Genomic DNA, 24,243 nt, shown 5'->3' with positions numbered 1-24,243 from the left:
TTTTGTTGGAAAGAAAAAGAGATGACCCAGCCCCGAGTGAAGAGGCTTCAGCGAGTAGAAAGGGCAAGACTTTGACTCTCTGTTTGGCATTCCCTACCTGTGGTACACTTTGGACATTTTACATCTCAGAGCCACAGTTTCCTTATCTGCTAAAGAGACTTGGGGCCGATGGACAGCTCATGAGAAGGACCCAGAACAGGGCCTGGCCCACAGCGAGGGCAGAGAATTCTGAGCCTGGAAGGAGACACAAGTATAAGGACTTTCCACGGGGAAGGAGGACCTTCCTCAGCTTTTGATTTTATTAACTAGGAACCTACCCACACATAAACCCTGGACCACATTTTAGGATGTATTTTATTATTTTATTATTTTTAAGATTTATTTATTCATGCATACAAGAGCTGGGGTAGAGGCCAAAGATGCAGGGGGTGAGAGGATTCACCAGAGACAGAGTGGGGAACAGAACAGGCAGATTGACCAAAGTACACTGCTGAGGGGAGCCGCGGGCGAGACAGGAGAGGTCTGCTGCACCATGTGGGTTGCTCGCTGGCTGGCTGGGGATTGAACTCATGCTGCAGAGGCTGCGGATTGCTTCATAGTGCGGTGCTTAACCCCTTGCGCCACCAGGGAGGCCCTAGCATGTATTTTATCAGAGGAACATGAATCTTTGGGCAGTGTTGAGCTTGTTTCTCCTTTCGGTTTTCTTTGGTCTCTCACCTCCTCACAGGTATCACCTGATCATGTGAGGCAGAGTCTTGTTTCTGGGCCCCTGCCGTCCAGGGATGTTTTGATGAGTATGATAAGTGTGACCTGTCTTCTGGGGATGGCAGGTTCAGTTTGTCACACGTCACATTCTCTCTACGTCACATTCTCCTTCCCCAAGATTGGTGGTGGCTTCCAGCAAACTGTGGCTCTGATCTCGCCAAGGGAAGGTGACCTGGGTGTCCTGGGGTCCCTCCCAAATTGGTCTCTATTAGTGTCCCAGGGCTGCCATTACAAATGACTGTACACTGGGTGGTTTAAGCAACAGAAATGTCATCTCTCCCACTTCAAGAGTGTAGAAATCTGAAGCCGATGTTGGCGGGTTCTTCCTTCTGGAGGCTGTGAGGGAGGAACCATCCCATGTCTCTCTTCTAGTTTCTGGGAGATACTGGCAATTCTTGGCATTCCTTGGTGTGTAGACACATCATTTCAGTCTCTGCCTCCACCCTCACATGGCGCTCTCTCTCTCTCTGTGTGTGTGCGTGCGTGTGTGTGTTCTCCTCTTCTTATAAGGACACCAATCATTGACTTTAGGGTCCACCCTACTTTCAGGATGATTTAATCATTTCCCTTATAATTTTATATGCAAGGGTACTATTTCCAGATAAGATCACATTCTGAGATTCTGGGTGGATATAAATTTGGGGGGACTCTAGTCAACCCACTACAGTCTTTCCTAAATGTGTTTCTAGAAATATTTGGAAAAGATGCCCAACACCTGATCTGTATTCGGGTTTTGTATGTGAAGTGAGGTTTTGCCACTGGATTCAGGTGCTGGTGGTAACGAGTGCTAGTTAAGGGGAAGAAAGAAGAATGAAAAAAATTACTGAGAGAAACAGGAATTTTAGAGCGCAGCTCCCTTGGAAGAGCCATCCTGGGGAATGGTGCCGTGAGGTTAGGGACTTCTGTCATCTCTGTCCACCTGGCTAGAGCATCTTTGCCATACAGTTCTCCAATGTGGAGTGACATGGGAGAATATGACGGCTTCATCCTAGATTCTAAAGAACAAAATACTCACCAAATTCAGAATCTGAGATGAAACCCTATGATCTCTGCCAACATGTCATGAGTCATCTGGGACTTGATTTTTCCATCCGTGTAATGGGTCAGTGGAGCCTGCCCGGTACTAGCTTTGTGACACCTTTCCCGGGCTCACTCCATCTTGGGGTCTCACAGATGAGAGAGAATCTGTACATGAGCCTCTGTTCTTGGGCAGTGACGGTGGCTTATATTTTTTCACTAACGGGAATTTAAACTCTTTTTCTGGAACATGATGATGGCAAGAGCTGACTTATCTTTGTCTGGGCCCCTCTCAGACCCATTTAAGACTCTTTAGAGCCATTTCTTGTGTTTCCATGCATTTGTCAGGATTTAGAAATATTTGTTGTGGATCAAGAGGAAGTAGTATACATACACAATGAAATACTACTTAGTGATCAAAAAAGATAAACTCATGCCATGTGTGCAATGTGGATGGAGCTGGAAGGGATTATGCTAAGCAAAATAAACCAGGAGGAAAAAGATGAATACTGAATGGTGTCACTTCAGTATAGAGAAACCAAGTAAAGTCTCAGACAAAGACAAAGTTTAAAACCAACCCTAGGGCCTCCCTGGTGGCGCAGCGGTTGAGCGCTGGGTTGCGAAGCTGCCCGCAACCTCTGCTGCGCCGGTTCAATCCCCGGCTGCTCCCTGGCCACCAGAGGAGGGTCCCACATGGCGCGCAGACCTCTCCTGCCGCCCGCTGCTCCCCTCAGCAGTGTACTTCAGTCCCTCTGCCTGCTCTGCTCCCCGCTCTGGCTCTGGTGAATTCTCTCACCCTCCCGCGCTTCTGACTGTACCCAGTGCTTGCATGTATGTATGTATAAATCAATCAATCAATAAATCTTTAAAAAAAAAATAAAACCAACCCTAGAAAGCTTGCCACAGATCTGAGGCCTCCAGAAAGGGAAAGGGAATGAGGGGGAGGGATGAGAGAGGGGGCAGCACAGTGGACTATGATGGGGGATTATGGAGCTTTGGTGGCGGGAGAAAACTATGGTGACCACATCTGAGAGCAGAAATGCCATACTGTCAAAATATTAACAAGGATGTAAAACAATGGTACTAAATAATAAAAAATAATAAATTATATTTAAAAACAAGGTAATATTTCCAGCTTCAAAAAAAAAATGTTTTCTTGTATAACAACGAATGTGTTTGGATCAATGCTAAGTTTTCCCTTTCAATTTCATTCTTAAAGGTGATTTATCTTTTCTAACCTCCTTCCAGATTTCAAATACACACATACGTACCTATTCACACACATACACCCTTATCTGATTTATCCTATTTTATAAAAATACAACCACTCTGAGTGACAGTTTTAGAAGAAAACACTTTTTTAAAAGGGAATTTTTCAAACTTAAAAAAAAAAAGTTAGCCCTGGTAAGAAGCAAGAAGGTGGAGTATTCTTCGCAGTCGAGTTAGCAGCTAACTTTGGCCAGTTCTTATGTGTAAACAGCAATTTTCCAACCTGGAACGGGTGCTGGGGTTTTCTTGGTGGAGCCAAGAGGTATGTGGAGAGCTGTGGTGTTTAGTTAAATTATGGGTCTAAATACAAAACTGCGAGGCAATGATTACACACACACACACACACACACACACACACACACACCCCACTTCCCAGAATGCCACCTTAAATCATAAAAAGGAAAGGGGCATCTCTTAGGGGAGGGACTGACCCACCAAGTGGCTCAGGGTTCTTGGTGGATATCTACTATCTAAGAGCGAAAAGCATTCACGTACCAGAGTGTGTTCTGCAACCGCCCCTACCAGACACTCCAGGAAGAGGACATTTGACATCAGTTTCCTAATGGACTTTGGGCTGAGCTCTTTGGAATGGATGGATGGTTCTATCTACCTAGGAGCACTGTGGGACCCAGTGGGAGTGGGGTCATGTGACATTTTGGTGTGCAGAAGCTTGCTTCTCTTACCCTGTGTGGTTAACTTCTGCATTGGTGTGAAGGCTGTGGGTTAGGAAACAGTTACCCGAAGGGCCTACCACAGGAAGAAAACACAGGTGGCTCTCTCCACTGGAGGTGACGAGGACTTTTCTTAACACAAAGGAAGATAAAACCAGGGGTCCAGTGGGTGACTTGTCCTGCTTGCTGTGTCCCAGGTCAGGCAAGGGTTAAAGTTCTGGGAGTCCTGAGTGGTTCCTGCGTCAAATGGAAGCCAAGATTCAAGGATCAGGAATAGAGTTACTCCAACATGCATGCACACACAGAGATAGTACTGATGGGGATTTGAGGACCTCCGTTTAGTCCTGCTGAGAGCCTTTATACAACACCCCCACATTGCCCCCTCTCCATCCTTCTCAGTAGCAATGGAGATGGAAGGGAAATGGAGGGAAGAATGTGTGATTCTAGAGTCCTACGCCTGCCTCCCGAGTTCCTCTCCAGAATGCAAATCATCCAGCAGTCTATAGTCCAGTTAGTAATGCCATCAGCATTCCCAAAGCAAATCATTCCATCCCTCCCAGGATGCCCCTGGTGGGGCCGTGGTCACCCTACAGGGCCTCATTGCCCCCAGCCGCGCTTCTCTTTCCTGAAGCTGAGATGTTGGTGAGCAGCTAAGCAAGTGTTGCACATCTTCCCGCTGTTCTTTCCACATTTGGAAGGTTTTGATTAAACCAGTTTCCTTTTAGCATTTGCTCAAGAGTGGGATCCATCACTGTATCTTAGCTGGTTCCGGGAGGGGATTTTTTTTTTTTTTTTTTTTTTTTTTTTGGTAACTTAGATACTTTGGTGCATTGTCTGAGGCCTGGAATTTCTCATGCTTAAAAAAAAAAAAAAAAAAGTGTTGTAAAGACTTTTCTGGGACTGTGTAGATTTATCGCTGGGTGTCTGCCCCAGTGGTTAGGGCTCTGTCTTGGCAGGTTTACTGCTAGAAGCAACGGAGCAGAGTCTTAACAGGGGACCTTTTCATTTAACCAGTTGCTGGGGAATGAACATTCTGTTGACTTCTGTTATTTGGAATGAAGACATGTTGGTCGTGTTGTTCTCTGGGTTCATGTGAACGTTTACAATATAAAAAGGGCCTGCTCTCTACCCGCCTGGCTCTAAACAGTGTATAAATGAGACCATGGGGTTCATTTTATAGAATGCTCCTCCTGAGTTTCTTTAAGTCGAGAATTCCACTACACTCGAGCATGTTTGCAGATCACATTAGTGTTTCTTTATGAATATTTAATTACTTGGTTGGGGTTTTAAAAAAGAAGTGAAAAATCTAAAATGAAACTATTGGGAGCCTTTGCCCATCTGAAATCATGCAGAGATGCAGGAAAATGTTTTAGAAATTATAGTGGAAGAAAATGGGGCAATAAGTTTATTTATCAGAGTTTTCTGTATGAGATGTCTTTCTGCTGTACGTTTATTCTGAGCTTGAAGGATGAATTTATAATTGACTTTGGATTTAGAGTGACCATCTACTTAGCGTCTACCCAGTGTCCTGCTTAGACACTTTGGCATATGTTATTAAATTTAGTCCTAATAGGGTAACCTTGTGTGGTAGGCTAATTATTATATCTCCATTTTATAGTGGATTAAATTCCACATCATATTAGAATGTAAGTTCCAGCATCCAGCACTTACTCTGTCTGTTGCATGAATACATTAACAAAGTTAGGTTAGTAAAAATTGGTGATTAGTGAGTGTAGGGAGAAATTTAAACCTGGAGAGGACCTGATGGAGTTTCGCTGTAGAGGTGACCTTGATCCTTAAATAAGTAAGAAGGGCCATGGGCAATAAGGAGCAGAACAAGATGCCCAGTCATAAAGTAGAGATTTTTGGAGCTCCGAGGATGTGAACGTTGGTGAGATCTTCATTGAAGGTCCTCATGTTAATCATCTAATCTCCCGTTCATCTGAAGAGATGGGAAAATGGGAAATCACAGCTTAAACCCGCATATAAGTCACTGCCAGACTCTCACAGCCCAAAGGAAGTGTATAGAGTTGTGGCACAATGCCCTTTTCAAACAGGGCAGAAAGTCCACTACAAGGATATTCCAGTTTGGGCTCAAGCAGAGGGCTGCACCGACATATATCCCTGTGGGAGCTGCTAAGCTAAAGCAGGAGCTCCCTGAAGTCTGGGCACCTTCGTTGGTCCTGTCTGTCTTATGTGCAGATTTATGCAAGTTCAGGCTTAGGTGGGGCCTGGAGGCCTGGTCCAGGACTTCAAGTGCAGAGGACAGAACCCAGACCCTAGGAGTGAGTTCTGTTCAGGGTCACACCCAAATTCAGATAGAGGCTGGGTTTCTACTGCCTTTTGCACTCCTCAGCACAGCCTGCCTGCAACCGCAGTGTCCCTGGGCATTACTCTGCCCTGGGTTTTCCTGTTGGAGGTGGGTTGATGGGTTCATTCTCTCAACAAATGTGTCAGGAGCCTCTGGTAATGACCCAGGATAAGTGAGTGGCCCAGGCAGCCATGGCTCTAAACATCCTACATTGAGTTGTCATAGACATAAATAACATAGTGCGGGGGCTTGTTTTATTATTTGTTGGCATTGTGGGGGGGGGTATCAAGAGGAATAGGGACTCACTGTGGGGATTATCAGTGATGTCAGTACTAGATGGCGAGTAGTGAGTGTCTTGAGAGGCAGGTGGGTATAGCGTTGGGGATTTCAGAAAAGGGGGGAATAGCTTTTGGTTGGGGCAACTATGTAGATAATTTTAATTGTGGGGAAAGTGGTTGGATCTTGGAAGCTGGTTACAACTTGCCATGAGGGATTGAGCAGTAGAGAGGCATTTCAAGGAGAAGGACCTTGTGGACAAAGGTGTGGAGACCTGGGAATTTGATGGGCTTAACTGAGTATTGGTTCTGTTGGCAGACATCAGCACCCACAGCTCATTAGAGATAGTCCATGCCTATTTTTGAATTACATGCAAGTTTCTTTCTTTTTTAAAGATTTATTTATGCTGGGCTACAGGCCAGAGGTGTGTGGGTAGTGAGAGGCTTCACCAGAGACAGAGTGGGGAGCAGAACAGGCGGATTGACTGAAATACACTGCTGAGGGGAGCAGTGGGCAAGACAGGAGTGGTCTGCTGAGCTCCGTGGCTGGCTGGGGATTGAATTTGTGCTGCGCTGCAGTAGCTGCGGATTGCTTCATAGTGCTGAGACTTAACCCCTGGCACCAACAGGGAGACCCTACATGTGAGTTTCTTATTGACAGATTTTATGGATACTTTTTGGGCAGCAGGTTTTTATGCACATAACTCTGCTGTGTTTACACTCTTAGCTTTAATACAGCATTGCCATGTGGCTTTTCTTGTTGAATGAAAACATCAGAATATAAGTGTGTGCTATGTCCAGGGAAGTTCTGAAGTCCGCTCTGTGTGGAACTCAAGCTTTTAGGTTGCATCCTGAAGTTTTAGGGTATCCAGAATGACTGTCTCCAATTCCCCAAGCCATCTAAAGGGCCCTCTCTGCACAGCTTGAATAAATGTAAAATTGCCTTCCTAGAGAAATGCGGAGTCTGGCTTGTTGTAGCATCTTAGCAAGCATTGTTTCAGATAACCTGGTTAACCCGTGTCCTCCTCTTATCATTTCTTACAGATGGTCACAAGAACAAAGAAAATATTCGTAGGCGGATTATCTGCAAACACAGTGGTGGAAGATGTAAAGCAATATTTCGAGCAGTTTGGCAAGGTAAGTGGTGTGTGGGGCTGGTGAGCACATGCAGAGCCACCTGTCCAGTCCTTAGACGTGGCTGCCACAGCCTCTGCCTTTGCCACAGCTGTGTCCTCAAGAACTGTGTCCTTGAACTTGCTGTCAAGATTTAAGTGAATTTCGGCAGGAGCCGAGGTGGAAGAGCCCATCTTGTGGTCGACTTGGTGACCTCTGTGCCTGCAGGAGCAGACAGAGTGGCCTTTGAGTATGGTTGTGCTTGCTTTTGCCAGCCACGTGGAGCCTGGGCTGGGAGCTGCCGGTAGCTGTGGCTGGGGAGGGATGTGGAGCTCTGAGTCACGGGGCAGGAGCCCCCACAGCGATGCTAGGGAGCTGTGAGTCAGTGCTGTCCTTCATTCTGTGCCTTTCTGGAAACTGCATTTAAGGGAGTCTCCCTGGGGCCCTTTTTGACTGAGCCCTCTCCTGTCAGATGCCCAAGGAAACTCGGCAAAGATGCTGGGCCTGTGTACCTGTCAGAATGTCTGAGGCAGTGGTAAAATTATTCTCTGGGCTCTGCTACTCAAGCAGGCTGGGAGCAACACAGAATGCCCCAAATCAGTCAAGAAATGGAATGAGAGTGTGTGTAAGTGTGACAGAGGGAGTCAGACAGACAGACAGATAGACAACAGTCAGATAAGCTGTGTAACCCTGTGTGTGACGTACTTATCCTCTTTCTGAGGCATCCGGGAGCCAGTGCCTTGGAGAATGGGTTCTTCCTGAGGTAACACAGTCCTCAGGTGGCTGTGTTTCCCCAGGTCTTGAGTTGGGTGGCTTTAGGGGACTGGCCCTTGTTGGGTTTGCATAGTACCCCTCTTCTGACTTCCATGTGTCCGGAGGCTGGTAGGTGTGTGGCTGGGCTGCTGCTCAGCTTCCTGCATCTTTGAGTAGTTGTGGGCATTGTCCCGAGAGCCTGAGTATGGACGGTCTCCTTCTGTACAGGCCTGTGTGTATGCACACTTGTATGCATCTGTGTGTGTGTGTGTCTCCCAGGGCTGCTCAGGCATCCTGAGAGGATGCTGCACCTGTTTATCTAAGCTCATCATTCAATTCCCCTTGTGACACTGGCTATCATGCTCACCCTGGGTAGCACAAAGTCGCTGTTGCCTTCTGGCTGGTGTGGAGGTTCTGTGCTTTTATTTGTTTGCCCAAGGTGATGGGCAGCTGTGACCCTATCCCCAGATGTGTCCAGATGTGAGTTACTGTCTGGGATGAGTGCCATGACCTCTATTTAGCTTCAAAATGGAGAGTTCCCTGTCTCTGGAATTAATCAATTTCTGCATGAATGGGAGGCCATGCAACAAAGAGAAACCAGCATCCTTCAGCCCAACCCTGCATTCAGAATAGCACTTAACTGCCCTTCCAGGTTGGTTATGAAAAATGCCTTCCCCATAGCACTCTCTGGCACGGCCAATTGGAGCTGATTCATTCTGGCCAGTTCTAAAGAATAGTTAAGTGTGTTGCTGATCATGGACTTTACAGTCCAGACTGATTTAAAGCATAAAGGGGAATTTGTCCATCACCCAGCCCCTCCTGCCTAGGGAGAGAGATTGAAAATGATTACGAGACAAGTCCAGCTTGTGGAATGGAAGGTTCTGGAGTGTGAGCCCTCTTTGCTACCGGCCTGCCTTTAAAACAAGGCCAGGGGTAGTGTTTGCAAACATGAGGTGGGATTTCTTTTTCGAGCCATAACCTGCCTTGGAATCTCAAGGGCCTATTTGCGAGTGTCAGGGAAGTTGCTGCTGCCTGGATAGGCTGTGAGAATATTCCAGACAGGCTTATACTTGCCACATCTCTGCACATTCCCAACTCTCGGTTTGCTTCCTCGGTCTTTTTTTCCTTTCTCTTTGACTTTCTGTCATTTTTTCATTAACGCTCACAGTTGTGAGCCAGGACGCCAGCAGTGGGAGGCTCTACAGGCTTTGGCTGGGCCCGTGGCAGCAAGCTGCCTGGGAGCAGTTGCTATCTCGTCTGTGAGGTGGTCACAGACAATGGCTCCTGCCTTGGCACTCACGGGGCTGAAGCGGCTTGGTTCACTTTGCAGTACTGTGTGTGGATTCCGGCAGGCTGGGTAAACCTATCAGGTGTTTTATTAAAGGGCTACGAGGATGTCTTTGGATGTCTCAAAGCCTTCACACTAGCTCTGCTCGTGTTTCCCTCGCTGGTTTCATACGTAGGCCTGTGTATTATCTCAGCCGTCTCCTCCTTTGATGGCTGCCTAGTGTTGCATTGGTGTCCCCTTGGGCAGGCCCCACTGCCTCTCAGGATTCTGATATAATTCACTTGACTCCAGAGTGATCAAAGGAGGGGAGACTTTGCTGCTGGGCCTGAGGGGCATTGAGTAACTCCAGTAGCTGTGAAAGGAGGTAACAGATAAATTGACAAACTGACTCTACCCTGGGTAGTTCACATTCTGGTTGAAGGAAACAGAACACACACACACACACACACACACACACACTACACACACTCTTACACGAAGTACGCTCACACAGCTGCACACATTCCTGTATTAAGTTGTGTGGGGACTATTTTCAGTTGGTTGATACAAATTAGCAGGGTGTAGTTTTAGCATTTAATGAGTGCTTATTAGGTATATTGACTATCAGGCCAGGTGATTGATTCACTGATAGTCATGATTGTCTGGGACACTGGTGGGGCATAGTGTCCACCTTGTAGATTGTTAAGTGGAGTCTCAGTAGGACTGAATCTTTGACTCATACGTAGTCTCAGGCCTCTAAAAGGTAAAGCTGATCTAGACTTCCTCTTCAAACTCTTTTGATAACAGAACTTGAACTCTGGGCCCTGTTCTGATTGTTGACCAATCCACAGGGTGGGCTTAGGGTGGGAAGCATGCAGAGGAAAGCAAATGATAATGCCCGTCCTGTGTGTCCAAACACAGTGCTAGGAACCTGGCTGGATATCCCTTCATTTTATCCCTACAGGGGATATAGGTGTCACCCAGCCTGTTTGGCATTTGACACAGATGGACAGTAAGGGTCAGCGCAGTTAAGTCTCAGCAAAGATCATTTGGGTAAGGCAGTATAACAGCTAGAACGAAAATCCAACTTCCTCTTCCTCTGAGCCTAGAACTTTCCATCCTTCCAGTGCCTCATTCAGGGTTTACTACTCACTTTTTAGGTTTCCCTCACTGTCATGCCTTTCTCCATTCTCTCTTCCCATGTTGCCTGAGGTGGCAGCTGCTTCAACTGTTTATTTCAGGTGGCAATCAAAATGGGTAAGACTGCTATCATGGGGCTGAGCTAAGGGAGTTTAAATATGTCATTACTGTAAGTGGAGTGGGTGCAGAATGATACACCGAGAGCTTTAAATAACTCAAATTGGAGGCTTATAAACCCTTTTGTGCTTTCTTCCACCTTCCTCCCAGAAGATTTAGCTCTCTCCCCAGGTTAGGATGTCACTTGTTTCTATTTAAGATGAGATCATGCAGTGTGGCCATTGGCATAAGGCCTCTGCTCGCTTGGATGGCTGTCCTCACCTCCTCGGCAGCCATTCTGCTCATTCTAGAAAGGTAAGGTAAAGGTAGTCCAAACTCACATGCTGGCCCAGCTGTGCAGTGACCCTACTATAACACCTAAACAAGGTCATTTCTTTCCTGACCTCAGTTTCTTACCTCAGAGGAGGAGTTGGACAACTTTATAAAGGGGCAGGTTGTAAGTATTTTTGACCCTGCAGACAACGTAGTCTGTTAGAACTATTTGCCTCTGCTGATATATGGGGAGAGTAGCTATAGCCAACATGTAAACAACTGGGTGTGACTATGTTCCAGTAAAGCTTTATTTATAAAACCAAGTGGTGGGCCACATTTGATTGGCCAATCCTTGGATTGGATTATTCCTAAAGTTTACATCTAAGCTTGAAAATTCAGTAATTTAGAATGTGTTTATGTAAACATGAATAGGTAGGTAGGTAGATAGACAGGTGTCTGTTGACTGTAACCAAAACTAGATATTATCAATAGAAAATGAACATATTATACTAAGCAAAACAGTTGTACCCAGGGTGGAATTAATTTCTGGATTTCTTGATGCAGGAACAGTGAGGTGAGCCTCTCTTTGGAAAAAGCTGCTATTTATAAATTGAAATCTTCATCCTATGAGTAAGATCCAGAACATCTGTAGAGTATTTCCAGCTCCCTATTACATGTGCTAGATCTGTATTAATGAAGACTCAGAAGTTTTGAAGGTTCAGGTTTTACTATGAAGATTCTTCTACTGTGTGTTGGTGTTTCTGAACTAGAGGTGTGTGTGCGTTAAGCTAAACTTTTTAATGCATCTAAAAATACTTGATCCTCAAGGATGTCAAGTGAGAAAGGCGACCATTGATATGTAGATGACAAAACTGATGTTGAGTTGCCCAAGGTTGCACAGCCCATGCTGGGTAGAGCCTGGCCATCCCCTCTTTTCACTGTGCGTGAAAAACACCACCTTCTAATTTACCACTAGGCAGCCCCTTCCTCAGAGGGAGCAGGTTTTGTTCATTTGTCAAGAACATTGATACACAGTAATTTATTTTACTGCTTTAGATTTCTTAGTGGACGTTATCTGTGCTTACGATTTCATACCTTCAGGAATGATGTATATAGACCAACTCCCAAAATGGCACATAAATGATGCTCTCAATATGCACACGTAGACCCAAACAATAAATCGACCTTTCCTCCGCTGTTCTCCCTGAGTCGTCATCTGGAATAGCCCAGTTTGGTAATTAAAAAGCACTGGGATCAAAGAAACTCCATGTACGTGGGTTTCCTTCTCCTCCCCATGAAGCCCCTCCTTCCAATACTGGTTTCTTAAATTCTCACTTATAGGATTTGGGAGATCAAAAAGAGGCCTTTAAATGGAATGAATTCTCGGCTTCGTCCCGGATGGAGCAGTTCTGTTCACCTCCACGATAGGGCTGCTCAGTGCCGAGCTCGCTAGGTAATTCTCACTTTATATAACTCCTGTGAAAGCGAAGCAGCCCGCATCTGGAGGCTTCCAATTATACTTCACATGGTGAACTGTGTAATTAGTTTGGAAGACTTACGCTTAGTCATTGGTTTATCCTAATCGGCTTTGGCTTTCCCCAACAACAAAGTGAGCTTATTTTGCTAAGCTGAAACGACTCTGCACCCTTTGTTCCAGCCTTTTATTGTCTCATTCCTTTCATTCTGTTTTACTGCCAAAGTTCTGTTTCATTAGGCCTACAAGTCATTTCCAATTCAGTGGGCTGCTACAATCCCGCCTTTATCACTCGGCTGCCCTGGTTCCCATGTCCCTTCTGGGCGAGTGCCCGAGTTTGTGGTTTGACATGAGGGCTTTAACCCCTTCCTGGGCCAGGCTCTCATTGTGGTGGATGGGAAGAAAAGATCTTAAAGGAAACGGTCTGGAAAGTTATAGCTCTTTAGGTCTCATCAAAGGGATGCAGCTTGGAAGTGAGGTGAAAAGGGTCTGAGCTTTTTGTTGGACTGGGCTTGTGTGTGGGCCTGTAAAAGTTAACTCGAGCTACAGAGAATGGCTCTTGGAAGCTTTCTGGGAAATTTTTTTTTCTGGAAACAAGAATGAATTGACTTTTTAATGCGAGATCTTCTCATTTATCCCCCTGTGGGGGGGAGTGTCCGAAAAACGCTCTCCAAGGAAGCATTTGACACCTATTATTTTCTAACTCCAGGTTTCATGTGTAGGTACCAAGGCGGCACCCAAGGCTGCTGCTCAGATACTCCTTTTGATAGTGTATGTGTGAGGAGAGTAAGACCCAGAATAAACATATTATAAAGCCTTTGGAATCTGAAAAGCAAGAGATTTGTGAGGAAATAAATCAGCAAGTTATCATATTCCTGAGAGTGGACTGTGATCCTAAGGTAAAATTTTATCACTTCCAAATGTGTGTTGTAGATAAATGGAGCTCTGTGTGGTGTGTGGTTCTTTCAGACCAGGCCTGGAAAACAAAAGTGCTGTCTGTCCTTTGTGGGCAGCAAAGCTCCCAGGAGTAGTTTGTCTTCTGAAGTGGTTTGTACAGGTGGGCTGACTGGAAAGTGGTTGCCATGCTCAGGCCCCGCCTGGCGTCTGCTTGCCTTTGCCCTGGAGAGTCTCGATGTTCCTCAGACCTTGCATTTTAACTGCAGAGTGGACCAGGAAAGGCCCCCATTCGCTCTCCCCTTCCTGGCTGGCCAGGCTGAAGGCTACTTTTGTGTTTAAATTTTCTTCCTGTAATAGCTCAGAACAAGGCCAACACTGTCCTCATGTTTTATTAATTCTCTGTCTGGTTTATGTCAGTCTCTCCCTTCGGAAGTGTGTCATGCGGTGGGGGCTGGGGGTGGAGGCTAGGCTTTACTTGCCCTCTGACCTATGGTAGAGCTGCTCAGTGCTCAGAGTTGCAGTTAGCAAACAGGAGCATGTTGCCTCACCTGCCTACCTGGTGTCCCAGGCCAGGTGGCAGCAAACAAACAAGCGGTGCCCGCAAGTAATATGATCCTTGGGCTTTATGTGTAAGCCTTCCCAATGAACAGCTTTGTGTTTTCCTGGTGAATTTTTTCCTTCAGAGACTGATTTCTCTTGCAGCCAGAGAAGGGCATCAAGTTAGAAACTGACGGAGCACCCCAACCTCACTTCTCCTAAATAGATGGTGGGTTTCTAGGAAAACTTCCCATTTCCCTCTTAGTGTATAAAATACAGCCAGCTGTTGTTAGGCAAATGCATCAGACATTATTATTGCTCTGTTAACAGTGTTTTAAAATATACAAATAGAAAAAACAGGATGCCTTCTGGGTAGCAAGCTGGGAAAATTTTGAAATTGTGCTAATCAGATGCTGTGTACATTTGCATAGTAGGTAGAGGAACACCGTCTGAACTTAGTAGCTTGGCTATTTCAGATGTGTTTCCCAGTATAGTCTAGCTTTAATTCTCCTTGGGGCCAAAAAGAGGAAGACCAGGGCTGGGGAACCCTCGCTGGAAGGAGTTAATGGATCTGGGGAGGAGGAGAGAGAGGGGTATTAAGGGCGGGCTTCCACCAGCTCACCTTCCCAGAGCCCTCCTGGCAGCCTCTGAGGACATCACTTACAATGGAGTCGTTAGCATGAGAAAGAAAGCTTTTCTCCCCCTGGATGTACTTCAGTGGGAACTGAAAGTGTCTGCGAAATCACGGTTCAAGCTTGTGCCAGTGGGTGCAAGGAGTGCTTCTTGTGGAAGAGAAAGCACAGTTCATTTAGACTTGGCATAGAATTTGAATTCCATTGTTTCATGGAGTGAACATTGATATGGAGATTCCTTCCCACCCCACCCCTTCAATAGGACACCCCATTACATGGGTCGTGTATGCTTTTCTTTTTCTTTTTCTTCTGCCCTCCCCCCCTTCCTTCCCTGCTTTTGTCTTCTGAGAATTAGTCTCTGTAGAATGGCCGGATTTGTCAAGTTATCACTCTCTAAATTTTTACAGCTCTGTATGTTCAGACTTGGTATTTGTGAATTAGCTGAAAGTGGGCTGCCAATCGGCACTCTATTTACATTCGAAACCATAAGAGTGAGAGCCCCTGAAAAAATGTTAATATGCAGGAAGAGGCAGAAGGGCTGCATTTCTGACTGTTGCTAACCTCACCACTGCCTTTAAAACCAATCACGAGGCACACGGCTGATATTTAATAGCTTTTAGCTGATTATTTTTCTTCTCCTCCTTTTTCTTTTCTATCCAAGTTGACCTGGGTGTACTTGAGCGGAAATGAAGTCATCCACATGCTGAATTAGAATAATCACAGGCCTCCAAGAATGAAATGGAAGCAGAGATTAAATGGTAGAGGGAAAGCTGGCATTAATAAGCACCAGGAAAACTTTGCATAAAATAAATAGGAGATTTGATAGATTGGATTTGTATATGCTGTTTCCATTTTGCTTCGCTTCGTGTTGTCTTCCTAGAGTTGAGTTACTGGCAAAGTGGAATTTGATTTGCCTCAAGTCCACAGACCTTCCTGAGCCTGCGAGGTGGTCCTTTTCCCTGTGTGGACTTTTGTGTCACCGGGATGTTTCCAGAATGGAGTGGAGGGGTTGTTACTGGGGAAGGTTGATGATTTCCCTTGCAAGTACTGGGTGCAGTGGGATGGAGTGGGAGGGTAGGAAGCAGAAGGGGGACAACACATGGCAGGCAGACAATGAACATTGCTGATAGATCCCTGATTGTAGGGAGAATTGGACAGGATAAAACCATTCCTGGTTTGCTTGGGAGTGGGGTTTCCTGGACCTCGGGACTGGCAAGGCCACAATGCATTTGGTCACCCTAAATAAACTGGAGGTAGGAAATGTTGAGACACTTGGCCTGAAACTCTCAAAGGAATGAAACCTTCCTTGACCACCTCCTAAACATTCCTTCCTGTGTGTTCCAGAACACTGAACTTCATACCTCTTTATAGCCTGCCCCCCTGATTTAACTCAGCCACTGGGGGCAGGAGCCACATGGGAATGCACACCCACAAACCATTACATGTTAAATGAGTAAGTAGCTTGTAGAAGGCAGGACAGACAGACCCGCCTTCCCCAGCACCAGGGGTGACTCATCATCCCTGGATGTCGGACCACTTCGGGCTCCTGTTTGGGCTCCTATTTGGGGATTCTCCTGTTTGGGGATGATTTATTTTTAGCTCTTAGAAATAAAAAATTCTGCCTGCATAGTGAAAAGTGAGCTTCTTGTCGTTAAAAGAACAAAATAAGGATTTAATTAGATTAAAAGGCCCAGCAGAGCGGTTTGTTTACAGGAAGTAGTTTTTAGGTGGTCTGTAGCAGAAGATGTAATTTGTGGAATCAGATTAGTTGTACATTAGAGATTTTTGGTTGTTGAGGTCGTTAACGGTCTTTTGTAATTGGTGGCAGAGGTAAATATTTTCAGACTTGCTTATTGTGTATAGACTGTTAATATTAAAAAAAAAAAAAACAAAACCTAACTTAGGGTGCTTTTCACTGAAGGAAACATGGCTGCGAGTGTGGAGTGAGCGGAGGCAGTCTCCCTGATCTTACTCTGCTTTCCTGGCACAGCGGCAGGGCAGGTGAACACATCCGATACACGCTGAAGGGGTCTGCAAGGTGGCCTGCCCGTTCTTTGACGAGGAGAAAAATATTTCAGATTTTTATCTTTGAAAAAGACCAGCCCATTTCCTTTATTGATAAATGGGTTTTGGTAGCAAAAAAGGAGGATTTACTGATGACCAGCTCTCCATTCCAACCAAATTGGCATCTGTGTTCAGATTCTGAGATTCCTGTTTGCCCAAACCTTTCATGCCTCCTTTGTCTTATAATCATCCCAGTGCAGCCCTGTGAGGTAGGAGGGTTGTTCCTATCTTAAAGTTAGGAGAGGAAGGCAGGGCAGAAATGGGGGAGCAGAAATGGGAGGGCAGCAATGACCTGCTGAGGACCCCTCAGCCAGCTAGCGGTGGGCCTGTGGTGCAGACTCAGACCCCTGGCCCTTGGGGGAAGTCCCGGGTGTCTTGTTCCACTGATCTGCTCCCTCTGAGGCCGCCTCACTCAGGAGGAGGCGGTGCTGTGACCTGTGTGTCACAGGGGTACAGAGGCACGTCTACCAGGAAGCTGATTCTGCCTTTACAATTGTTTATTTAAAGCATATTATATTAGAACAAATATTATGGTTCAGAACTCAACATTTGCATAATTGTTTTGAAAAATCTGTAAGACTTGGCGACTTTACAGGATAGCTGCTGGCTGCATTAGCCCTTGTCCCTGGTCATTCTCGGCTGTCCTATGATGTACTTGACCACTAGGCGAACTTGGATAGAAATTTTGAAAATCACTACTGTTTAACATAGGGGTTGGCAAACTTGTTCTGTCAAGGGCCAGAAAATGACTATTTTTGGTTTTGTGGCCCAGATGGTTCCACAGAACCACTCAACTCTGCCATTGTAGTACGACAGCAGCCCTAGACCATGTGGAAGTGAGTGCCTTGCAACTGTGTTCCAACAAAACTTTATAAAAGCAGGATGCTGGGGAGTTTGGCCCAGAGTAGGGCTTGAGCCCTACTTTGCTGACCCCCTTAAAGCATATTGCCTGGTGATAAGGGCATGGCTTATTTTATACTTAGATATCTGCTCTCAAACTTGACTCATTTATTTATTGACTCTGTAACTTTAGGGTGGGTGATTGAATTTTTTTCCACCTCAGTTTCTTCATCTACAGAATGGGGGTTAATGAAGCTGCTTAATGCTCAGGGTTGACATAAGGATTAAATTAACTATTGATTATGTAGTTCTTAGCATCCAGCCAGAAGCAGAGTAAGCGCTTAATAAATGTTAGAAATCATTAGCTGCTGTTATTTTCATCCTCTGAGACCCAGGTTGGGCCTCTGGAGTTGCCTCTCCAGTTCTGTCCAGCAGTAGCTCTCCTCCCTCCTCTTCCATCTTTCCTGTCTGTTCTCCAGGAGGACTTGCCATTCAAGTCTTCCATCCCCCTTGGGGATAACACAAATTTGAAAAGTCCTTCCTGGATCCTCTTAGCATAAAGATGAAGTTTCAGTTCGGTCTAGTTTTTGACAGCATATACCTCAGGTTTAGTCCAGCTAATTCGATACTGCCAGTTTGTGGAATTAATTTTTTTTTTAAGATTTATTTATGCATACAAGAACTGGGGTACAGGCCAAAGGTGTGGAGGGTGAGAGGATTCACCAGAGACAGAGTGGGGAACAGAACAGGCAAACTGACTGAAATACACTGCTGAGGGGAGCAGCAGGAGAGCCAGGAGAGGTCTGCTGCGCCATGTGGGTCACCTCCCTAGTCGGGGATCGAACTTGTGCTGCAGTGGCTGCCGATAGCTTCATAGTGCTGCATCTTAACCCCTTGTGCCACCAGGGAGGCCCCTGGAATTGATTTCAAGTTGGACAGCATAGGCCAAAGAGAGCTCATCTGGTAGTGTCTGTTGGTGAGCTCTTTAAACTTGTTTGAATAATTGTTTGTTGTTGTTGGGGGAAGTAGAAAATACTGTCTGAAAAGTGTTCCAGTATCATTTAGCCAATGTGTTTAACATATATTTATATGTAATCTGTTACTGAATTTCTCTAGCCTCTTGAGAGGATTTTTTACCTTATTTCCATTTTCTTTCCTTTTCCTTTACATATGATTCTAATAAGCCTGATTTTCTGGTTTTTTAATTTATAGCAAATATTATGGGGTGAAAGACATTAATAAACGTAGTGTAAATCAGGAGGGAGAAAAAAAAATCTATAAAAACCCAAAGCCCTTAATCTCAAAAAGTACCTCATGGTAGGGCTCTATCGGGGACCAGTATTCTTCCGCATTAACTCCAGAAGGCATCTTGGCCTCAGGCATCGTACATTGTTCATTGATTCATTCACCAGATTTTGATTATCTTCTGAATGCCAGGCACTGAGCTAGGCACCAAGGACACATCAGTGGAGGAAACAGACACTATCCCTACTTACTTGTACCTTAAGTCTTAAGATGGGATGAATTCGGGCAAGGAGAGGCCAGACCACCAGCCAAGAGCAAGTAAATAATAACAGTAAAGTAGTTCCAAATTGTGTCATAAATTAGAGAACAAACCAGGAGCAGAGAGAATCCATCATGGGAATATGAAAAAGGGAATCTTGGCTTATCGAGAAAAAAGTGAAATATTTGTAGCTGCTCTGCCCCTTGAAGACTGTAAATTCCACCAGGGTGGAGCTGGGTCTGTTTACTCACCGTGTAGCACTAGAACTGGCCCAGCGCCTGGGCCATCGTTGGCGCTCAGTAAATAGTGGCAGAATGAATGGACCCTCTGTATCAGAGGGCAGGGCTGTGCCAGCCCTCACAGAAGGAGTTTCAAATGTTGAAATGAATGATTTTTCTTTTTAAAAGCAGGGCTTTAAGAGAATATATTCAGTTATCTGGAGCATTTCCTTATGTGGAACCCATTATTGCCCTGAAGCTGGGGATAAATGAGTTATTTTCACTCAGCAGTAAAAGCTTCGTAGAACTGAGGGCTCCTGGGCAGGGTGGGGCGGCCAGCAAGGCCCCTCCGCCCCAGGGCAGCTCGCCTGCCTCACGTCTCAGTGTGGAGCAGGGACACGCGGCTGCCCTGGATATGGGACGGGCAAGAGGAGGCCAAAGTGGGGTATGGCTTTTCCTGTTTTACCGTCTCTCCTGATTTCTGTCTTTGTTTTAAGAAAAGCAGTGGACCTGCTGAACAGGGTGTCCAGTGTGGCCTGTGGTGGGGGCATTGGTTGGTTTCAGCCCAGTGGACCGTGGGTCTTCCCAGGGTGGGGCTGCCAGGCGGGTGCTGGGCAGATTCTCCCTCATACTTGCCCTTTTGTGATCAACCAGACTGGGGAATAAAAACAGGCCCAACAACATTAAGCCTGAGCACAAACATTTCGGATGCTGGGAAATCTGGCTGTGGACAGAGAGAGAACACATTTGTGGGTACATTTTTTTCTCCTCTCAGAAGAACAGAGGTGCTGTTGGCATTTGTTTCAGATTCTTGGGAATTGTCTGGGTTGTGGGGGAGAGAGATTTCTGAACCTTGGAATCAGGTGGACCTGAGTTTGAATCTGGACTACACCATTTGCTATTGGCTTTGTGACCTTAGGCTGGTGATTCACTGACTGGTTTCTTGTCACTTAAGTGCAGATACATTCTCAGGTAGAAGGGGACTGTTAAGAATTAACAGACACCGGTTTTCCAAGTGTCTGCCACAGACCACTCAACGGTAGTCTCTCTCTCTCTCTCTCTCTCTCTCTCTCTCTCTCTCTCTCTCTCTCTCTCTCTCTCACACACACACACACACACACACACACACACACACACGTCTGAAATTCCAGACTGCCGACTCTCACCAGATTCACCTACTCCTGTAAACTCTCTACCTTAATCTACAGGATGTACTTCCTATGTGTCATATTGGGGTTTTGAGTTTTCAAGGGGCTGGTTCCTCGGCCCCTCCCAGTCTCTGCCCCCATCCCTCTGTAACCATCCACTCTAAGACAAATCCCCAGCCCCCAAAGTCCTGCAGCTAAGATCCTGCTAGATTTAACCCAGCTGGGGCTTCTGTGGGGGGAGGCCGATGAGAGGGTTTGGCTTCTTTTCCTCTTATGCTAATGAAGTGAATATGGCAAGGAGTCACAATATTTTCTTTCCAGGCAAAGAAATGTTGTAGTAGGAGAAACAGCATGCAGAGGCAGCAAATGTGATCTTACTGGATTCTCTCAAGGGAGGAATAGGACAAATTGTCAGCTTCTGTTGAGAAGATAATGCTCTCACTATGATAAATGCCAAGTTTCTATTGAAAACCACCATCTTAATGGCGGCGTCCCCAAGTACTCGGTGCATGCTTGGCAGAGAGGCTGCCGGTGCAGGAAAGCAGATACTTATAGGGGGTTTGTTTGCAGTGGGAAATCAGTTTAAAGCAAATGAGACAGTGCATTAAATATGTTCTTTTAAGACAGCTTAAGAGAGCTAACCGGAGAGTTCCACTGTGGCTTGCACTTAAAACACACCTATGGGGAGACTTCTACCTGCCATAAATATTTCTTGTATATGACTCAGATGAAAGGAGCACATGGGACTGGAAAGCCGCCCAAAATAATTTCCCCTCCCATAGGAAGTAGCTGCTGTAATTCACTTGCAAGTTAGTTCACAACGCCTGTTCTGATAGAAATTTCTGCTTTCTCATGAACTGAGATATTTCTAGTACCGTCTGTTTGTAACATCCCTTCTCGACAAGGGCATGTCGGGTTGTAGTTAATTGAATGCCACTTCCTCAAAGAGCCTCTCAGATTTTAGTGCCTTTTTGGGGGTGCTTTATGTTGATTCCTCTTGCCTCTTCAATGTAAATGATCTGACTCATAGGCCTCTGCCAGTGAAACCTTTAGGTTAGTAAGGGGAATTCCTGGAGGGTTGGGCAGTATTTGGGAGCTTCAAAGACTAAGGACCAGCTGGGGCCACAGGTCCAGCTGGAGGGGGACAGAAGAGGTCTCCATCAACTGTTGTTCAAAGGCCTTCAGGTAGTTACGCTTGTCCAACCACCCATTCATTCAGTGACCCAGTTCTTGAGTGCCTGCTGGTTATTAGGCCCCATGTGGGAGTCAGAGACCAGTGAGGCAGGGGCATGGAGTCATAGAGAACAGATGCTGGTAAACAGAATTGCAGAGCAGTGGGTGAGCCAGGAGCCTGTCAGTCAGCACTGATGGGCCATGATGGCAGTGGTCGCTATGCCTGCCATCTTCTTTATCCTCTGCTGGTCTTTGACTGAGGGCTGAGTGTCTTCGTTTGCCTCGGCACCAACCTAAGTGTTGACCTAGAAAAGGTGCTTGATAGGCATTTATTCTGGGTTCCATCACAGTTGGCATGGAGAGTAGGCGGAAGCCCACCACGTATCTTGCCCCCATACTGTATCCTGGATAGAGCAGCCATGCCTGGTCAGAAAGAACCAAATGGAGAATGTCCACTTCAGTGGAAACCTTGAAATAATGAGTTTGTCTTTGTCATCAGCTGGATGGGAGGGAGGGAGGAGAGTTCAATTTGGATGCCTGCAGTCACCATGTACCCAAAGATATTAACTGCTGAGGATGTGTTTCAGGATTTTAAAGACTTTCCCCTTCCTGCCAAGTTTAAATTTCTTCTCCGAGATCTTACCCCTCAACACCACCAGAAGCTATAAGCCAACTTTGTTTGGCCCAGGGGCGGGGTAGTGGACAGTATCTTTTCAGTGCTAGAAAACCTCAGAGAACACTGGTCAGGGTGTCTCAGTTATATTCAGCCCCAGCATTAGTCCCCAATGCTTTGCACATGGGCTCCGCTAGTGAATGGATTAGCAGGCCAAGGAAGGAAATTGACAAAAATGACTCTTCATAGTTGTCTGGACAAAATGATAGTTGAAGTTAGTGGTTTTCTACAAAACCCAAAACTTGTAACTGCTAGAGTGAAAGTTGTTATAAAGTGTTCCAAATCAAATGTGTTGACTCTGGATACTCTTAAAAAAAAAAAGGCAACAAAAAGAAATACCATTTATTTTTATATGCACTGGGTTCTCTCAATCTCTAGGGATTATAGACTCACTTCCTTATACATGCTCTCATTCCTGGCACTGTGCTCATGTTGGGCAAGGGTTGACAAACTGACTGGGCGAGTCAGTTTTTTCAACTCTGGGCTGTATGTTCTCTGTCCCAGCTGCTTGGTCCTGCCACGGCAGCTCCCAAGCAGCCATAGATGATATGTGAGTAAGCGTGACTATTCCAATAAAACTTTATTTATAAGAACAGGTGATAGGCCAGGTTTGGCCTGTAGGCCATAAGTTGCTATCTCCTGCTGCAGACATTCTCAGTTGCCAACTTCTATCTCAAAGAAAGTAATGATTTCTTGTAGTAGGATAAACTGATTTGAGGGGCAGGTGTATAGTCATTTGGAAGAATGGCCCTTTTAGTGTAGTCATGCATGAGAAGGGTGCTTCATGCCACTCCTCCAATCCATTTAGAAAAAGCTTTCAAAGTAAGTAGCTACAAATAAAAGGCTGACTACAGAGAGTTGAACACACAAGGAGTGTGAAGGTGGGCAGGCAAGCAGCAATCCTGAGATCTTGTTGCTGCTTCTGCCAGTGATCCTGGGCTGCTCAGGGGCAGGTGTTCTGTGTGGCTACAGCAGGTACATGCTAGAAGATTCTTCCTTGCCCATGGTGTACCACTTGTCTGACCACATTCCTGAATGTGGAAGGCCAATGTGGAAACTTCTGTGCAGCTTCACACAGTGGATCCTTTACTCTCCTAACTCACACCCATAAGCTGAGAATTTGATATAATCTTTTTCCAAAAGAAGAAAAAAAACCAGTCCATGTGGATTAATTTGCACTCCTTAGTTTGTAAAAACTACCTAACATTGATGTGTTGATGAAAATGTGGAAATTAACAGTTAGAAATTTATAGATAAAATCTGCATTGAAATCTTAGCTAAACATTCACACACTAAAAAGAGCTACATATTTATACCTGAAAAACTCAATTTGATGCAAGCTGCTTATTTCTCCATTGTGGTCACGTGGGCTGAGGTTCTTAGTATGAAATGTAATTTACACAAATTAGTCCAAGGCAGGTAGAGTGTGAAATTAAATTGATGCCTTGATTTCTGTATTCTCTAGTAAGTGTTTCTCTGAAAATTTGTCATTTCCGTCCTAGGAACTTTGAAGTATGGGTTTTTGTTTGTTTGGTTTTTTAACAGAGCAAAGAAGTTCTTACTGGCTAAGGACATGAAACAGCTTTAATTACAGGCTAAAGAGGCATGTTTCGTTTTGTTTTGTGGCTAAATATCAGAATAAGCTCAAATTGGGCTACTGGTAGATGTAGAAAACTTAGAATTTAACATGTCTATTCAAGTTTTGAACTCTCTGGATCAAGTATTGAACTTTGGCCGTGACTGGAACAGTTTGGGGCTAGTAGCCATGTAGGCCTGGAAGGAGCTTTAATGACTTTTTATATACGAGAAGATGGGAGCTCAGGACTAACGGTGATATTGTGACTTTGGTCTCGGCTCTCGGAGACCTGGTCCTGGCCGGGCACTGCCTCTGCTGCCGCAGCCCAGCTGCTGCCTCCCTCTGAGGTGGTGTTTGCTCTGTCACTGTCTGCTGTTGTCATCTCAGCAACTGTAGTAGCAGTGAGTCAACCCTGAGGTGTCCGGGTTCATCTCTGAACTCCACCGGGAAGGAGAAGCACCCCTAATTCAGTGAGCAGCTGAACATTTTAACAAAGGCAAGCTCGATTTGACACATCTTAGCAGAAACCAGTCCGCCCGCATCCGTGGCGTCCTTGC

At 45.6% G+C, this 24,243-nt stretch overlaps 1 protein-coding gene across 5 annotated transcripts in view; it reads left to right on the top strand.

The window, feature by feature from the left end:
- Window positions 1-24,243, top strand: part of MSI2 (musashi RNA binding protein 2) — a gene marked incomplete at both ends in the record, with an annotated part of 373,209 nt that overhangs the window by 124,533 nt on the left and 224,433 nt on the right. For all 5 annotated transcript variants that reach the window (XM_084236676.1, XM_084236678.1, XM_084236675.1 and 2 more), the window contains one exon: window positions 7,353-7,445. In XM_084236676.1, coding sequence (XP_084092802.1) covers window positions 7,353-7,445 — 93 coding nt within the window. The remainder of the gene's footprint in view (window positions 1-7,352; window positions 7,446-24,243) is intronic.

This window comes from Talpa europaea, assembly GCF_964194135.1.
Source record: "Talpa europaea genome assembly, chromosome: 7".
NCBI lineage: Eukaryota > Metazoa > Chordata > Mammalia > Eulipotyphla > Talpidae > Talpa > Talpa europaea.
This window is presented reverse-complemented; position numbering and strand designations above follow the sequence as displayed.